General features: G+C 36.2%; 1 protein-coding gene across 1 annotated transcript in view; it reads right to left on the bottom strand.

Moving 5' to 3' along the window:
- Positions 1–4,658: 4,658 nt before the first annotated feature.
- The window catches only part of LOC102538800 (uncharacterized), a 55,579-nt gene continuing 40,508 nt past the window's right edge, over positions 4,659–19,729 (bottom strand). Inside the window, exon 11 of the mRNA XM_072966408.1 lies at positions 4,659–7,850. Within this exon, the coding sequence (XP_072822509.1) occupies positions 5,920–7,850 (1,931 nt within the window). The 3' untranslated portion in view covers positions 4,659–5,919. The remainder of the gene's footprint in view (positions 7,851–19,729) is intronic.

Genomic DNA, 19,729 nt, shown 5'->3' with positions numbered 1-19,729 from the left:
ATATATCCCATCTTATATACTTTACTTAAAACATGACACTCTCCCATCAAGATGTACCTGCCTAGTATGATCTTGACATTGGTCTTAGCAATCTTTTTGGATCTGTCTCCTCATGCAAGGGAAACAAGAGCCAAAATAAATAGCACTACATCAAACTAAAAAGCTTTTACACGGTGAAGGAAGCTATCGACAAAACAAAAAGGCAGCTTACTGAATGGGAGAAAATAGGTGCAAATGATATAGGGGTTAATATACAAAATATACAAAGACGTCATACAACTCAACATCAAAATCCAACAACCTAGTTTAAAAATGGGTAGAGGACCTGAATAGACATTTTTCCAAAGAAGACCTACAGATGGCCAACAGACACATGAAAAGATGCTCAGCATCACTAATCATTAGGGAAATGCAAATCAAAACCACAATGAGATACCACCTCACACCTGTCAGAATGGTTATTATCAAAAAGACAACAAATAGCAAGTGTTGGCAAGTATGTGGTGAAAAGGGACCCCTTTTGCATTGTTGATGGGATTGTAAATTGATGCAGCCACTATGTAAAACAGTATGGAAGAGCCTCCAAAAGTTAAAAATAGAACTTCCATAGGATCTAGCAATTTCACGTCTGAGTATTTACCCAAAGAAAACAAAAACACTAATTCAAGAAGATATACGCTTCCCAGTGTTCACTACAGCATTATTTACAAGCCAAGATACAGAAGCAACCTAAGTGTCCATACATAGGTGAATGGATAAAGATGTGGTATATATACTCAATGGAATATTATTCAGCCATAAAAAATGAAATCTTGCCATTTTTGATAACACGTATGGATGTAGGGTATTATGCTACATGAAATAAGTCAGAGAAAGACAAATACCTTATGATCTCAATTATATGTAGAATCTAAAAACAAACAAAATGAAAATAGACTCACAGATACAGAGAACAGGTGGGTGGTTGCCAGAGGGGAGGATGGGTGTGTGTGTGTGTGGGGAAATAGGTGAATGGGATTACCAGGTACAAATCTCTAGTTATAAAATAAATAAGCATGGGAATATAATATACAACATAAGGAATGTGGTCAATAATATTATAATAACTTTGTATGGGGACAAATGGCTACTAGATTTATCAAGGCTATCATTTCATAATGTATGCAAATACCAAATATGTATTACACCCAAAATTAACATAATATTGTATGTCAACTGTATTTCAGTAAGAAAAAACATAAATTAAGTACTCCAGAAATTTAAAAAAAAAAGGTACCTGATTAAAGCAATAGAGAATGGCAGAAGTGGGATTATGTTACTTGCAAGGCTGGGTATAGAAGCATCTTTCTGGCATATTCTTTTTTCCAAATATGGCCACAATATATCTCATACTTCAAGCTCTTAACAATGTGACACTTCTCTCATTGAGTTGTAACTGCAGCAAGACCATAAAAATTACATGCATTTCCACCTTCTTTGGGACACACTCTTGAAACCCAAGTCACCATACTAAGCAGCCACACAGAGATATCACCTGTAGGTATTGTGGGTGACCATCCTGCGGTCAGGTTGACAGCCAGAATCAACTGCCAGGCAGGTGAGCAAGTGAGTCTTTTGATGATTCTAATCTTCAGCCATCAACTGACCCCTAACTTTCAAGACACCCCATCCGAGGCTCTGTGGATCAGAGATGAGCTGCTAGTGCCAAGTACTGTCCAGATTTTATAGATTTGTGAGCTAAATAAATGATTATTGTATTTTAAGCCAAGTTTGGGGCAGTTGTTACACAGCAATAGAAACTGGAATGACTGTCAAAATATGTAAGCAAAAAAGCAAAGCACATTTAAAACATAGAATATATAATTTATACATTTTTAAAAAGCAAATGGAAAAAGACTACATTCTAGGTATGTATTTTATATATTTTCATAACATACATAATTTCATATATATCCTTGGAAAATTTACATTAATGGGTCATTTCCTGATGGATTTGTATCACAGCCTGGGGATTGTTTGGGTATTTAAGTCGTAGGCTGTTTGGGTTTTATTAGCAAAACATTTCCCTAAAAAAATCAGTAGGCTTTCAAACTACAGATGTTTAATTACAAAGCCAAAATCTTGTGTAAAGGTAATTTTAAGCCTGATGATTCCTTTTGCTTACTGGCCCCTTTGTTCTTTCACTTTTCTAGCCTTTTAACATTCTTAGGTAATTATACTGTACATTAAATAATCTCTCTTTAGTGACTGTTTCATCTTTTTAAAGCCCCATTCTCATCTTCCATACTTTCAGTTAACCTTGTTTATTGCTTCATGAAAGCTCTGAAGGATCAGAACACTTTCCAAGACTTCTTCAAACTCATTTACCCACTTCCCAGCATTTGCACCCCATATTCTGCCATTCTATTCTCAGGAATAAACTTTCCATGGTATCACCTAAAAAACTAATCCCTCCATCCACTACTAATCTTATCCACTCCCATCTACACAAAGTCATTGCCCTAGAAATTCTCACTTTTCTGTCCTGAATCATACACCCCCCCATTATTCCAATAAGCATAGGGAATTGCTATTCCTTCTCCCATCGTGAAAACAAACACTCCCATTCCTACACTACACTAATTATTAACATATTTGCTTCCTTTTGCAGCAAAAACATCTGAAAGCAGCAGTTTCTATACTCATTGTCTCCAGTTTCTATTCTCTTATTAAGCTATTACTTCAATTTTTCCAAAACAAACTAAAATATCCCTGCTCTTTTCAAGGTCAACAGTAACACCAATATTGCCAAATCCAATAGCCTATTTTCAAGCCTTGTTCAATGCAACCTGCTAACGGTATCTGATATCATCAATCAGCCTCCCTTTGACTCACTTTCATTTGGCTTCTGTAATGCCACACTGTCTTGGTTTCCTTCCATCTCTCTCGTCCTCTGTAGCATCTTTTGCTGGCCTGTCCTTTTATCCATGAACTCTTAATGTTAGAACACAGTGTGAATCAATCATTGCCATTCTTCCTTTCCCTATTTACACAGAGGCCTTTAATGGTCTTATCCTGCCTCCTTATTTTAAATAAGTATAGGCAATGACTACCAAGTTAATATAATCTCTACAACAGTACAAGCTGGAAGATCCAAGCGCATACTCAATGTTGTCATTTTGTGTCTAAAAGACATTTCAAACTCAACATGTTCAAATTTGAACTCCTCCCAGTCTTCTCCCACAAACCTGATGGAACTGCAGATTTCTCCATCTCGGCTAATGGGAACACATCTTTCCAACTGCTTGAGACCAAAACCTTTGAGTTAATGTCACCCTGTACCTTTCCTTTCACAACTGACATCCAGCCCCTAAACAAATCTTGTCTGCTCTATCACATTTACCGTCTCTCTAAAACCCAACCACTTCTCCCCATTGTTACCACTCTGGTCTGAGCCACCCTCATCTCTCATCTGAATTAATGCCATAGCCTCCTACCCATTTCATTTTTCTTTTAAAAAAACAAAACAAAACCAACAACACAATAGCAGAATGTCAGATCATGTCCTCTGCTCAGAACTCTCCAATGGCTGCCAATTTCCCTCAGAATGAAATCCGAAATGCTTACAATAAAAGGTCTTACAAGATATGGCCCTGTTATCTCTGTGAGCTCCTCCATCGATCATCCCCTGGCACAGACCTATACAATAGCTTCCCTGCTGTCCCTCACATACACTAGCACAGTCCCGCTGTCGGGCTCTAGCTTTCTCCTGTCTGGTACGCTCTTCCTTTAGATAACCACTGACTTGCTCCCTCACACCTTCAAATCTTGACTCAACTCTTCCCTTCATGGTCTACCCTGATCATTCTATTTCATGTAGTGACATAAATTGTGATATTCCTCTCAACTCCTTTTGAATAACCTTTTCCCCCACACCATTTACATTCTAACATACTCTACAGTTTATTATTCCATCTCCTCCTGCTACAGTTGTTCATTGATATATCCCAAACACCTGCAATAGTGGCTGGAATAGTAAGTACTTAATAAATATGACTAATTTTAGAACAACAGGTTTGGGTGGCGGAAGCATTTTAAGTCATCTTTGCTAGGAGACTCACTGCCTTTGAATGCATGGGGCAATTGTCTCAGTTTTTGCTCAGAAGGCTACTCTCAATCACTGTAAGTGGCTTCACTTAAGGGTAGAATCAGTTTGGTATTTAGAATGCCACAAGTTTCAAAACTATGAATTTAACATCATCCTGGATTGAGTGCCTGCAGGCAGAGATACTATTTCTTAACAAAGCAATATCACTTTCAATCTCTGCTAGCAGCCTCTGTAGGTTAACGCTACAGCAAATTCATCTCTTTCACAGAACATTACTGAAAGCAGCAAGAAACATCCAACACACACATTCTGAATCACTCCTATCACTTCCCAGCATTACAGCGTTAATTTGTACAAGATTTGCCTTGTAAGACGGTAGGGAGTTTGACCAAATGTCCTGTCTATAAAAACAAGAATCTTCAGTTTTATAGCCTGAAGTGAACAAATCCTCATTCTCCATCACTCTAAGTCAATGCCAGATTTGAAATTTCTTTTACCCATAACACTCTTTCAGGTACAGAGTTTTATATCCTTAATAATATTTAGCGTCAATAACAAAATGACAACAGCATCAACAAATAAGTTTAATTTTATATAAAGAAATACAGGAGGTGGGCAGACCAGAGTTGGTATGACTGTTCCATAAAATCAGCATAAGTATAGACTTATTCTGTATTTCCGCTCCATCACCCTTAATACTCAGATATCATTCTCAAAGTCCCCATAAAATTGGCAGAGTTGCAGATTAAATGTCCACAATGTAGGCAGGGAAACAAAAAAGTGCAGAGAGGAAAAAAAGGATTTCTTAAATGATCAGTACATAAAAATACCAACCACTTTCATCTTGCTGACCTGTAAGGGATGCTCAGAGAGTTCTTCAGCCAAAAATTGTTACTGAAGAAGGGAAAATGGATATTGGGTAGGAAAATAGCAGTCTCCGACACAGCTTCTCATCATTTTTCATTGCAAAATAGTCTATGTCAGTTTTTATTTTTTAGTTTAATTCAAAAGTTTAATTCATTAAAGTTTAAAAAAATTTCCTACTAGAAAGACTTATTTTGGCTATTCTTTTTTTCATTTCTAAGTAATATTCTTGAATTGCAGAGATGGTAGAAAATATGAGTTTTTGTTCTTTGTTACAGTTCACTTCATACCTCATCAGTAATCCATTGCTTAACTCTACAGCATTTTTTTTTAACACTATGAACTTCTTCTTACAGTATATGGGATGAGATGTGAATGAAAGTTTTCTCATACTCATGACAGCATACGGTGCACCCCACTCAAATAATTAGGGTTAAGTGTTAATGAAAGACTCAGTATTCATTATACTAATAAATGTCCTTCTCTCATGCAAATTCTCTAAAATAACATGAATAATCATGATAGCTATATTTGTGATATGCTATGTTGAAGGCACTGTTCTAAGAATTTTACATGTAACAACTTATATAATACTTCCAAGAATCTTATAAGGAAGGTATTATGCTTAGGTCTACCCGACAATTAATTAACCTGAAGTAGAGGTTAACTATCACGATAAGTGTCACAATTGAAAGGAACTAGAAGAGTCGAGATAATGTTGAAAAAGAGAAGTGCTATGACTAAACGTATTTCTACATTTACATTAACACAATTACTCGGTATTATAATTTGCTATAGTTTAATAGGTCTTTCTACTTGGATTTCATTATCATTATCTTCCCCCATACAAATTCACTGATGCTGAACTTTACGAAGTAAATGTGTTTCCATATTACACATTTTAAGAATTCTGATGAAAATGGATTAATGACCAGAGAAGGCTGTATTATTCAAAATAATTAGATCATTCATAGATAAACTTGCGATCCATGACTGAAGTCTATCCCACATTGCTTATATTCAAAAGATTTCTCACTGATATGAATTCTTTGATGCTGAGTTAGTTGTGAACCACGAGTAAAGGCCTTCCCACATTCCTTACACTGATATGGTTTCTCACCAGTATGGACTCTCTGATGTCGAGATAGATGTGAGCTCTGAGTAAAGGCTTTTCTACACTCTTTGCATTCATAGGGTTTCTCACCAGTATGGATTCTCTGATGTAAAGTAAGTTGAGAACCGTGACTAAAGGCCTTCCCACATTCCTTGCATTCATAGGGTTTTTCTCCAGTGTGAATTCGCTGATGTTGAGTAAGCTGTGAACCACGAATAAAGGCCTTCCCGCATTCCTTACACTGATACGGTTTCTCACCTGTGTGAATTCTCTGATGCTGTATAAGTAGTAAGCCACGAGCAAAGGCCTTCCCACATTCATTACATATATAGGGTTTCTCACCAGTATGAAGTCTCTGATGTTGAGAAAGATGTGAACTCTGAGTAAAGGCCATTCTACATTCTTTACATTCATAGGGTTTCTCACCAGTATGAATTCTCTGGTGTTGAGTAAGCTGTGAGCCACGAATAAAAGACTTCCCACATTCCTTACATTCATACGGTTTCTCACCAGTGTGAATTCTCTCATGTTGAGTAAGTTCTGAGCCACGACTAAAGGTTTTTCCACATTCTTTACATTCATAGGGTTTTTCACCAGTATGAATCCTTTGATGTCGAGTAAGGAGGGACCCACGATTAAAGGCCTTTCCACATTCCTTACACTGATAGGGTTTCTCACCAGTATGAATTCTTTGATGTTGAGTAAGTTGTGAGCCATGACTAAAGGTCTTTCCACATTCCTTACATTCATAGGGCTTCTCATTGGTATGAATTCTCTGGTGTTGAGTAAGCTGTGAGCCACGGATAAAGGCCTTCCCACATTCTTCACATTTATAGGGTTTTTCGCCAGTGTGAATCCTCTGATGTTGCATAAGTAGTGAGCCACGAATAAAGGCCTTTCCACATTCCTTACATTCATATGGCTTCTCCCCATTATGAATTTTCTGATGCTGAGAAAGCTGTGAGCCACAAATAAAAGCTTTGCCACATTCCTTACATTCATAGGGTTTTTCACCGGTATGAATTCTCTTATGAAGAATAAGTTGTGAGAGCTGTGTAAAGACCTTTCTGCATTCTTTACATTCATAGAGTTTCTCACCAGTATGAAGCCTCTGGTGGAGAGTAAGTTGTGAGTTCTGAGTAAAGGCCTTCCCACATTCTTTGCATTCAAAAGGTTTCTCCCCAGTATGGACTTTTTGATGTCGAGTGAGTTGTGAGCTACGAATAAATGCTTTCCCACATTCTTCACATTTATACGGTTTTTCACCAGTATGAATCCTATGATGTAAAATAAGTTGTGAGCTCTGAGTAAAGGCCTTCCCACATTCCTTGCATGCATAGGGTTTCTCACCAGTATGAAGTCTCTGATGAAGACTGAGTTGTGAATCACGACTAAAAGCCTTCCCACACTGCTTACATTCATAGGGTTTTTCACCAGTATGAATACTCTGATGCTGAGTTAGGTGAGAGGCTCGTCTAAAGGCCTTCCCACATTCCTTACATTTATAAGGTTTCTCAGTAGAATGACACCTGGGATGTTGAGATAAATAAGTATGCTGGTTGAAAATAGACATTTGTTCATATATGATCATCCCTTGTCTGAAATATTCCTCCGGATTTTCTTGTTGCTTTTCCAACGTGCTGTTGACGTCCAAATAGTCTCTGGAACTGGGCTCCTCAAGATCACAGTTTTCAAGCCTGGCACTCATTTCCCATCGGGACAATTCTGTTTCATAAGTGTCTTCTTTTGGAGACAAGTCCTTGTTTGCACTCCTTGAAGGCAAGTCTGAAAGATAAGAGAACATTAAAAATTGCTGCTGTCATTTCAAAAGAACTTCTACAGTAGGAAAAACTACATATGAAAAAATATATATGGAAATAATACCCACAGGAAATAATTGCCTTACATCAGTGTTTTTGGAACATTGTGTGCTATGATGTGGAGAAATACCTACGTACCTTTCACATCACAAACACAGTTTCATAAAATAATACCTATTCTGTTTTCCAGTCTGTTTTACACTATTCTAGTTGTCTTTCTTTCTCCCCCTTCTCTCACACACACCGAGTCAAATCCACTAAACTCTTTTCATACTGCAGTAATGTATTGCTATCCAGAGTTTGAAAAAATATTAGCTTAGAGTGATTTCATGTATTTATATGCAAAAAGAGCACATGAAAGATTGGAGAATAATGAAAGCTCTACTGAGAAAACAAGGGAAGAGATGAGGAAAACTTTTTAAGTCACTGGTTCTCAAACTTTGGTGGGGATCAAAACTACCTGGGGACCCAGATAAAGCTGAAGATGCCTGATACTACACTAGACTAACTGAATCTGAATCTAGTGATTCAGAAATCTCTAGTTTTAATACTTTCCACCAACTGATTCTGATTCAGATTTAGATCATGATTTGCTATCTCTGTCCAAAACTTTTAAACAGCTTCCAAATTAAACTTCTAGAATAAAATCCAAATGCTTTCTATGACTTTGAGAAAGCCCTCCATGGTCCCTACTTACGTATCTGATTTCCCCATGAGCCTCCTCAGCTTTGCTCACTAGTTGCCAAACATATGAGATTCCTTTTAGCTCTAACAATCACAAAGCCAATTTCAATTTAAAACTATCTAGATTCTGTTTCATGTCTCTGAACTGCTCTGAATGAGACACTCCATATAAACCAACTCTCATCGTAAGGTCTCAATTTAAATACCAGTTCCTGAATTTTAAACATCCACTTCTGGTAACAGAAGACTAGGTAACTTAAATCAACCTTTCTGATGATGAGAGCAATTACACAAACTGGACAAAATGTAAAAGGCACCTAACTGAAGGCAGTGGAGAATTCATATTGGAATAAAGAATTGGTGAGCTAAAAGTTGAAAAATATGAAAACTCAGAGAAATAAGTCGAAACGTTTCAGGTTACTTTTCCATTTGGGGAGGTCTCACAATTCTAGAAAACGCAACTAACATGTGGAGAAACTAAAAAGTGTTTTGGATCATTTCATAGGGCTTAGGTGGCAATAACTGGAGAACAGGATGCACCATAAATTCTCCATTCTTTGGGTTGGGAGCCCTGAGGGCTGCAATGAGAAATAAGGGAGAAACAGTACACTAGTCTGGCAGGATCTGAACCCTGAATTACCTTAAACCCAGAAATCTGGATTAAGGCAACTCAACATTGCCTGCCATAAGTAAACCTAGATCTTCACTGAAGATTTGTAACATCACTCAAGGCTTCAAATTACTTTTCTAATTTTTCTTTACAGTGTCTAACACTCAATAAAAAATTAACCAGGTGAATGAAGATTCAAGAGAACAACCTGAAAAACAGGAGAAAAAAGACAAAAGAAACAGACCAACAAGGCGTCTAGTCAGGTATCCACCACCCCAGTAATGATAAAAAACAGTTCTATCATTCCTAAAAACTCTTGTGTTGGCCCTTTGCAGTAGACCTCTCTTCACCCTAGGGGTAGATGCTTGGAATCCATTGATCTGTGGGTTCCCCACCACCTCCTTACAGATGGAAATAAAAAATAAAAGTGAAAAAAGTGATCATATATACCTCTCCAATTGCCAGGCCTCTTGCACACCGCTTCGTAGGTACTAACCGTGGCCATCTTCTTTAGTTCTCCCTATCCTTTCCAACTATGGTATCAAGTTGCTTTTGTTTACTTGTTTTTACTTCACAGTTTCTGTTTTGTTTCTTTATGCCCTCTCATGTCTTTTCTTATTTACTCTTCTATCCAAGGCCAATTCTATTGGTTCATCCCAGAAGAATATCTTTTATCATTTCTCAGGAACTGATACAGGTCAAAGACATAATGAAAGGCTTCTGTAATCTTACATAATGTTGGGGACATTGGAGAGAAAAAAAAGCAATTATTCAATATAAGGGAAAGAGTCTGGAGTGATAAAATTCCGGGTATTCTATTTTAAAAAAAAATAGGTTTTATGGAACTAAAGATCAAGAAAAAAAACACAAAGAATTCTCATACACTACATAATGGAATGAAAACAGCACAACAATGATGAAAAAGAGTTTGGTTGTTTCTTATAAAGGTAAACATACACTTAGCATATGATCCAGCAGTCATAATTGTAGCTATTTACACTTATATGCAGACAAATACCTGTACACCAAAAATTATAGCAGCTTTATTCATAATTGCCAAACAAATTAGAAACCCACAAAAGGTGGGTCCCTCAAAAGGTGAATGAATCAACAAATTTTGGTATTCCCTTACAATGGAACAATACTCACAAATAAATAGAAACAAACTACTGATTTATGCAATGATATATATAAATCTGCCATATATTTTACTAAGTATAAAAAGCCAGACCCCAAAGGCTACAAATTTTGATTCCATTTGTATAATATCACAGAAAAGGCAAAACTGTAAGAACTGAAAACTGGTCTTCATAGGCTGGAGAGGTGGAAGGAGTTGACAACAAAGGGTCAGCATGAGGGAATTTGAGGATGTAACAGAACTTGTACATTATGACTGTAACAGTGGATATACTTGATATATAATGGTATATCAGATTTCCTGAAGAACACCAAAATGTTGGATAAAACATGACAACCCATCTTCTAAAAGTATGCCAAGCTTAAAAGAAAGTAAAGAAGTTCCACAGGGACCACAATGAAGTAAGAACCAGAAACTAGAGAGGTAAACATGCTTTGTAGCCACAGCTACCCTCAGGACATTTGCTGTCCTCAACTGCCTGCAACTGAATCTTAATGCTCCAAAAAAAAAAAAAAAAAAATCCAAAAGACAAGGCCTTGGACCAACAGTAGGTCAGGAATTAGAAATAAACCTCTTCATAAAATTAGGGCCATCCAAAGCCTACAGTTCAGAGGGAGGAAAAGAATCCTCTGAATTCAAAGGAAAATGACAAGGTAATCTTAGTCTTAGCAATTTTAAGAAATCTGACCTTTACTCTGAGATGAGGAGCCATTGGAAGGTTGTGAGAAGCAGTATAACACAATCTGACTTTGTTAAAAATGATCATTCTAGTTGTTTTGCTTAAATTTTAAAAATAACAAGAGATAGTGGGAAAATACAAAAGCTAGCTGAACAGAAGGTAGGAGGTTATAGCAATAATCCACATGGCTCTGACCAGATGAGTGTGGAGGAAGGGGTGGAGAAAGTGAGATGTCATTGGATTCAGGATATATTTTGAAGGTATAATGAAAAGGATCTGATGATGGACTGGACATGAAATATGAATGTGAGCTGTCCAAGAAAACTCTAAGTGTTTTGCCTGAACATTCAGAACAATAAAAGTGCCATTTACTGATAACTTCTCATTGTAATAGGAGCAAGTTTGGGAGAGAATATCAGGAATCTGGTTTTCAACTATTTGGTTCTGAACTTTATATGGTAAAGAAGATGTTAACTTTATATGGGATTCTGGGGAGATATACGGTTAGATTTATAAATTTGGGAGTTATCAACACATAGATGACATTTAAAGCTATGGGGTTTGATGAAATCATCCAGGGAGTCTTTGGATACAGAAGAGATGGGAAAGAGAAGGGAAGAAAAGATAAGGGAAGTTTGAGGATTGAGCCCTGAAGCACTTCAAAACTTAGAGGTCAGGTAGATGAGAAGGAACCAGCAAAAGAGACTAAGAAGGAGTAGCCAATGAGGAAGGAGAAAAACTAGGAGCGCGTGGAATCCCAGAAGCCAAGTGAAGAAAGTGTTTTAAGGATGAATAATCAATTGTGTCTCATGCTGAAAGAGAGGGAAATGGTGACTTCTCATTCAAGAAAGGCTTCAGCGATATGGAGGATACTAGTTACCTTCACAAGATAGTTCTGGTGGAATAGCAGGGCTACATTCTGATTGAAGCACATTTAAGACAGCATGGGAGAAGAGCTGGAGGTAGGGAGTGCTGAAAATTCTTTCAAAAAGTTTTGTTGTAAGAAGTAGCAGAAAAATGGAGCTGCAGCAAGAGAAAAACAGGCACCTAGAAATTTGTTTCTGTTTTGTTTTTCCTTTTAAGATGGGAGAAATTACATGTTTGTGTGCTGATGGAGATTATAACAGATATGGACCAGCTGATGTTGTAGGAGACTAAGACAGCAATCGCTCCAACAATTTCCCTAAATAGACGAGAAGGAATAGCATTTAGTACTCAAGTGGAGGTACTGGCCTTAGAAAAAGGCACAGAAAGTTCATCAATGATAACAGGAAAAGAGGCAGAATCAGTACAGATGCAGGGAGGTTGACTGATGAGGCTGAAGCTTGCAGAAGTTAAATGAGTTTCCTCAGCAGCTCAAGGCAATCATCTTAGAGTCAGGCAAGAGGAATCAGAACAGTCATGACCATTATGTAACTAACAACTTAGCTCTGAAGTAAACAAACAGCAATTGATAACCATGCAAAGAGACTGATAAATCCACAGTCATAGAAGAGTACTGTAACATTGTGATATAATAAGAAATAGATATTTGGTCTTTGTCCTTGATCTCTGGCACAGAGCTCCTAAAACTCTTGGAATTTCCTGAGTGATAAGGGTAAAAGAAAAGGATAAGTCTTTAGTTATTCATAACATGTCTCTTTTAACCACACAGGAGTTTCTGTAAATGAAGTGACTTTTGGAAAGCCATCAAGGATGGGAACCAACCACCTGACTAGAGCACTGGAAACTTCAGCACCACCCCCTACCACCTCTGAAAAAGGGAGAGAGGCTGGGGCTGAATTACTAATGGCCAATGAGTTAATCAATCATGCCTATGTAATGAAGCCTCCGTGAAAAACCATAACAGAAGGGGTTCAGAGAGCTTCTGGGTAGGTCAATATATTTAAGTGCTGAAAGGGTGGTGCACCTGGAGAAGGCATGGAAGTTCTGCAACTCCTCTCCATACCTTCCTATAGTGTAAGCCTTACAGTTGGCTTTGTATTTCCTATTTTGTAATGCAAGCCTGTGACATAAGCTTTGATTGCCAAGGCACTGACTTAAAGGTGCATTCACTGCAACAATGGCTAGATCCAAAAAACACATTGCCAGCCACATGACTAGATAAAGAGCCAGGCTGAGCCAGGCTGCCGCCCTACACTGAGGCTACTTTGTTTTAGAGATCTTGATTGATTTCAAAAACTGACCATTTGGGGTCATACTGCCCAAGGCAATCTACAGATTTAATGCAATCCCTATGAAATTACCCAGGACATAGTTCACAGAACTAGAACAAATCATAATAAAATTTATATGGAATCACAAAAGACCTAGAATTGCCAAAGCATTACTGAAGAAAAAGGAAGAGGCTGTAGGAATAACTCGCCCAGACTTCACACAATACTATAGAGCTACAGTACTCAAAACAGCATGGTATTGGTACAAAAACAGACATATGGACCAATGGAACAGAATAGAGAGCCCAGAAATGAACCCACAAACTTCTGGTCAACTGATCTTTGACAAAGGAGGCAAGGATACACAATGGAATAAAGACAGTCTCTTCAGCAAATGGGTTGGGAAAACTGGACAGCAGCATGTAAATCAATGAAGCTAGAACACTCCCTTACACCATACACTAAAATAAACTCAAAATGGATCAAAGACTTGAACATAAGACAAGATATAATAAACCTCCTAGAAGAAAAGATAGGCAAACCATTATCTCACATACATCTCAAACTGTTCTCCTAGGGCAGTCTACCCAAACAATAGAAATAAAAGCAAGAATAAACAAATGGGACCTAATGAAACTTACAAGCTTCTGCACAGCAAAGGAAACCGTAAGTAAAACAAAACGACAACCTATGGAATGGGAGAAAATTTTTGCAAATGAAACCAACAAAGGCTTGGTCTCCAGAATATATAAGCAGCTCCTATGACTTAATAAGAAAAAAATAAACAACCCCATCCAAAAATGGGCAGAAGACCTAAACAAGCAATTCTCCAAGGAAGAAATTCAAATGATCAATAGGCACAGGAAAAAAATGCTCATTATCATTAATAATCAGAGAAATGCAAATCAAAACTACAATGAGGTATCACCTCACACCAGTCAGAATGGCCATCATTCAAAAGTCCACAAATGACAAATGCTGGAGAGGCTATGGAGAAAAGGGAACCCTCCTTCACTGCTGGTGGGAATGCAGTTTGGTGCAGCCACAGTGGAAAACAGTATGGAGATTCCTCAAAAGACTAGGAATAGACTTACCATATGACCCAGCCATCCCGCTCCTACTTCAAAAAGACACCTGCACCCCAATGTTCACAGCAGCACTATTTACAATAGCCAAGACATGGAAGCAGCCTGAATGTCCAGCAACAGATGACTGGATAAAGAAGAGGTGGTATATTTATACATTGGAATACTATTCAGCCATAAAAACTGACAGCATAACACCATTTGCAGCAACATGGGTGTCCCTGGGGAATGTCATTCTAAGTGAAGTAAGCCAGAAAGAGAAAGAAGAATACCATATGAGATCGCTCATATGTGGAATCTGAAAAAACAAACAAACAAACAAAACACAAAGAACATAAATACAAAACAGAACAGACCCACAGAAATAGAATACAAACTTGTGGTTGCCAAGGGATGGGTGGTGGGAAGGGATAGACTGGGAGTTCAAAATTTGTAGATACTGACAGGCATACACAGAATAGATAAACAAGATTATATGGTATAGCACAGGGAAATATATACAAGATCTTGTGGTAGCTCACAGCGAAAAAAAGTGACAATGAATATATGTATGTTCATGTATAACTGAAAAATTGTGCTCTACACTGGAATTTGACACAACATTGTAAAATGACTGTAACTCAATAAAAAAATGTTAAAAAAATTTGGACAACTTGTTTTTTACTCCCAAAATATTTAAACTCTCCAGTAATCACAGATATATGTTATCCCATTTTAAAAAATGGTACAAATAGAAAAGGAAGCAATCATACATGATATGATATATGGAGAGCAAAATTATCTTCCTAGAAATCCAACATTAACCATTGAAAAACAGATATTTCTATAGGTTTTCAACATTTTGCTATACCTATGTATGTGTATATTATGAGTTTTGTCATAGAACAAAATAGTCCTATTTAAAATCAACAAAATTTATAACGTATTGAGAAAATTCCTTAACAAGAAATAGTCAAGACTTTTAAAAAATGAAACTTTACAAAAGGACATAGAAAGAAAAGTGTCTATAGCACTTTCAAAGATAGAAGGATTTGATATTGCAAATACGTGAATGGTATATCAGATTTCCCCAAAACACCATGAAATGCTAGATAATATGTGACAAACAAGTATGCCATGTTTAAAAGAAAGTAAACGAGATCCAAAGGAGGCAAAATGAAGAGATAACTAGAAACTAGAGGCCAACGTGCTCTGAAGTCATAGCTACCCTCAGGACATTTGTTGACTTCAATTGCCTAAAAGTTTGTATCTTAATGGTATGAAAAGAACCCATAAGACAGAAAGCATTGGGTCCACTAAAGGTCAAGGACGAGTACTGAACCTCTTCACAAAATCAGAACTGTCTAAGGCCTACAGTGCAGAAAAAGGAAAAAAAAATCCATCTGACCTCAAAGGAACATGACAAGGACAATTTCTGTCTTGCCCAAGACTCTCAATGGAAAGGAGAAAAAGTGTTGTGGATAAATCATCATTTTATAAGAGTTTCCATGCTTGCAAGAAACTGCAGAATTAGACTGGTTCCTCAGGAACTGGAATTGTTGAATGATACATGTAATACAAATGCTTGAAATACATGAAAATATAAAATATAAAGTCAAAACCATGAGGAAGAGAATACACAGAAGAAAAGTAAGATCTAGGGAAGAGGAAAAATACCAAAGTTCTAGAAATAAAACAATATAATCAATTATATTAAAATCTTAAGGAAAAAATCTTAAAACAGCCAGAAAGAAAGTACAGATTACTTACAAAAGGAACAACAATGAGACAGATGGCAGACTTCTCAAGAGCAACAATAGAAGCCAGAAGCCAGTGGAATAATATCTTCAGGGTGCTGAGAAAAAAATAATTGTCAGTATAGAATTCGACACCCAGTTAAATCATCAGGCAAGAATTAATGTGAAACAAGGTTATTTTGCAACAATAACAACAACAAACCAGAGAGCATTTAGTAACAAAAGGCCACAGCTAATGAATTTTATGATAAATAAAATGATCCCCATAGGAAGGTGTGATGGAAGAGGAATAGTGTGCAAATAAAAGGATAATTATGTGAATAAATCCATAAGAAAACATTGTCACTATAAAACAAAAATAATGTCCATCTGGGGGGTTAAAAGAAAACAGAACTAAAATACTAGCCAACAATAACAGACAGGGAAGATTAATTAAACATAAAGCATTCTAAGATCCTGGGTCAGGGGAGACATTAACTATAGCCTTTCTTAAGTATGTATTTGATAAGTGACAAAAACAACGATAATGATTAAATGACCAAAACAGGCAGAAATACTCCCAAAATATTTAAACTCACCAGGTATGTTATTCCATTTTTAAATCTACAAATTAACAGATATTTTTAAGTGATGATATGTAGTGTTGGTAAAGTGTAGAAAAAGTCATACACTGCTGGTACACTCCTGATAAGAATTTTGTGAAAATAAAATATGTATTTGACATAGAGATGTCAATATCAATATCAACGTATCAATATCACATCTCCCTACAGAATCTCAACTCACTACCACAACAGCCACCAATTTGTTTAAAGGTAGACACAATCCTTTACACCTGTATTTTTCCAACTTGTTGGCCTTGAAACCCTAGGATTGAGAGTGGGACATAAAGTTTATTGCAAACCTCTGCAAAGCAGTATGCAAACTAAATATTGTATGTGGATTGAGTAACTATGTTTTATTATTAATTAAAACATTTAATATCTAGTAAAATATTTTAATTTCCATTAAAAATGTGTATTTTTCAAACATCATTACAATGAACAAAAACTACAAAACTGCATTTGCATTAAAAGGAGTGAAGTGCATGTGCTAAAAAATTGAAGAAAACCATTAAAAGCTATAAATAGTGTATGTCTTCTGAAACAAACAAGGGAGAGAATGGAGTTAAAAAAACAACACACACAAAACCATATCCATCTTCATCAAGGAAAGAAATTTAAAAAGGAAGCACAGAAGAAGATCAAAAAGCATACAATAGGGGAGAAATAAATCCAAGCGTATCAGTAATAACAATTAAATTTAAAAAATAAATTTTCAGATAATTACCATATTGCAGTGGTTACCAAACATGTCTGAACATTCGAACAACCTAAGGAACTTCACAAAATAATGTTATTTGTGCCCCATGCCCAGAGATTGTGATTTAATTGGTCTGGGGTGTGACTTGGGATCTGAAATTTTTAAAAGGACCCCTGCTATTTTCCAAAGTGCATACAAGTTTGGAAATAATTTCTATGTATCTCTCCAAAGTCGTTATGCCAATTGATACTGCATCAGTAAGGTACAGAACACTTAAAAAACAGATCTAATCACATATAATCATACTTACAGTTCATTCATTTAAAAAGTATGTACAATTTGATAGACTTACCATATGACCCAGTAATCCGCTCCTGGGCATATATCCAGAAGGAACCCTACTTCAAAAAGACACCTGCACCCCAATGTTCACAGCAGCACTATTTACAATAGCCAACACATGGAAGCAGCCTAAATGTCCAGCAACAGATGACTGGATAAAGAAGAGGTGGTATATTTATACAATGGAATACTACCAGCCATAAAAAATGACAACATAATGCCATTTGCAGCAACATGGATGTCCCTGGAGAATGTCATAATAAGTGAAGTAAGCCAGAAAGAGAAAGAAAAATACCATATGAGATCGCTCATATGTGGAATCTTTAAAAAAAAAAAAAAAACCAAAGAACATAAACACAAAATAGAAACACTCATAGACATAGAATACAAACTTGTGGTTGCCAAGGGGAAGGGTGGTGGGAAGGGGCAGACTGGGAGTTCAAAATTTGTAGATACAGAAAGGTATATGTAGAATAGATAAGATTATACTGTATAGCACAGGGAAATATATACAAGATCTTGTGGTAGCTCACAGCGAAAAAAAAAAGTAACAATGAATATATGTATGTTCATATGTGCTCTGAAAAATTGTGCTTTACACTGGAATCTGACACAACGTTGTAAAATGACTATAACTCTATAAAAAAAGTTTAAGAAAAAAGTACATACAATTCAACAGTATTTAGTATATTCATAGACTTGTCACCACAATCAGCCACCAGAATCTAATTTTATAATATTTTTATCATCTCAAAAAGAAACCCCATACCTATCAGCAGTCATTTTCAATTTCCCCATTTTCACTTTCCAATCCACCCCTACTCCAGTGCTGGGTAACCACTAATCTATTTCCTGTATCTACAGATTTATCTATTTGTGGACCTTTCATAAAAAGGGAATCATATACTATGTAATCTTTGTGTCCAGCTTCTTTCATTTAGCATGTTTTCCAGTTTCATCCATATTGCAGGATGTATCAGAACTTCATTTTTTATTGCTGACTAATATTCCAATGTAAGGCTATATCAATTTTATTCAATTATTCATCAGTTGATAGACATGTGAGTTATTTCCACTTTTTCGCTATTGTGAGTAATGAAGTATACAGCACTTCTGCCTCCAAGAGTTGTGAACACTTGGTACTGTCAAACTTCTTAATTTTTGCCAGTCTAGGGTGTGTGAAATAATTATTTCACTGTGGTTTTAATTTGCATTTCCTGATTGCTAATGAGGTTGAACATTTTTTGTTTATTGGCTATCTGAGTTTCCTCTTCCTTAAACTGCCTGTAAATGTCTTTTACATAATTTTTCAGAAAGTTTATCTTTTTTCTTATCTATCCATAGAAGCTTTTTATATTCTAGATTAATTTAATTATTGTCATTATGAATTGCAAATATCTTCACCGATTCATGGCTTCTCTTTTACTTTCTGTATAATGTCTTTTTATAAAAAGAATAATTTTCATGCAAATTTATCAATCTTTGAATGATTATTTTTAAAAAGAGCTAAACAGAACCTTTAGAAATGTTCAATTAAGTTCTCTCTCAAATCTATTCCTTTATGAAAATATTTTATTGCTTGTCATTTTTGTGATTTGGTTTACTTCTTTAAATATTTCACCAATAGTTTATATTTACATCTAAAAATTCCAATATATGAAATCTTTTGCCATATAATCTGTTGTTTTCTTAGATTGTCTTTCACTCACCTGTGACCTGTTTTCTTGTGGGTATGAAGATCTTTGTGAATTCACCTTCTGTTGATCTTAATTTGTGAGAATTCTAAAGCCCTCTTACTTTCCTCCAGAGAGAGTTTTCATTTGCTTCGGCCAGGAGTCAGAGGGCACCACCTTAGAGAATAAAATTTCAACTCCTTTTCTTCTATTCTTTAACTATCTTTATTTCTTAATACTCTATCATTCACTTTTCTTCAGATAAAATGTTTTTTGGTCCTCCTACAAAGTTAATGCCCATCCCTTTACACTTACAACTCTGTCTGCCCGGAATATTGTTCCTCCAGATATTGCCCTGACTCGTACTCTTACTTCACTCAAGTCTTTGTTCAAATATTACTTTCTTAGAGAGGTTTTTTTCCTCCCAAATCTACCTATC

This window comes from Vicugna pacos, chromosome 9, assembly GCF_048564905.1.
Source record: "Vicugna pacos chromosome 9, VicPac4, whole genome shotgun sequence".
Classification (NCBI taxonomy): Eukaryota; Metazoa; Chordata; class Mammalia; order Artiodactyla; family Camelidae; genus Vicugna; species Vicugna pacos.
Note: the sequence above shows the minus strand (reverse complement) of the source record. Positions and strands in the feature narration are given on the sequence as shown.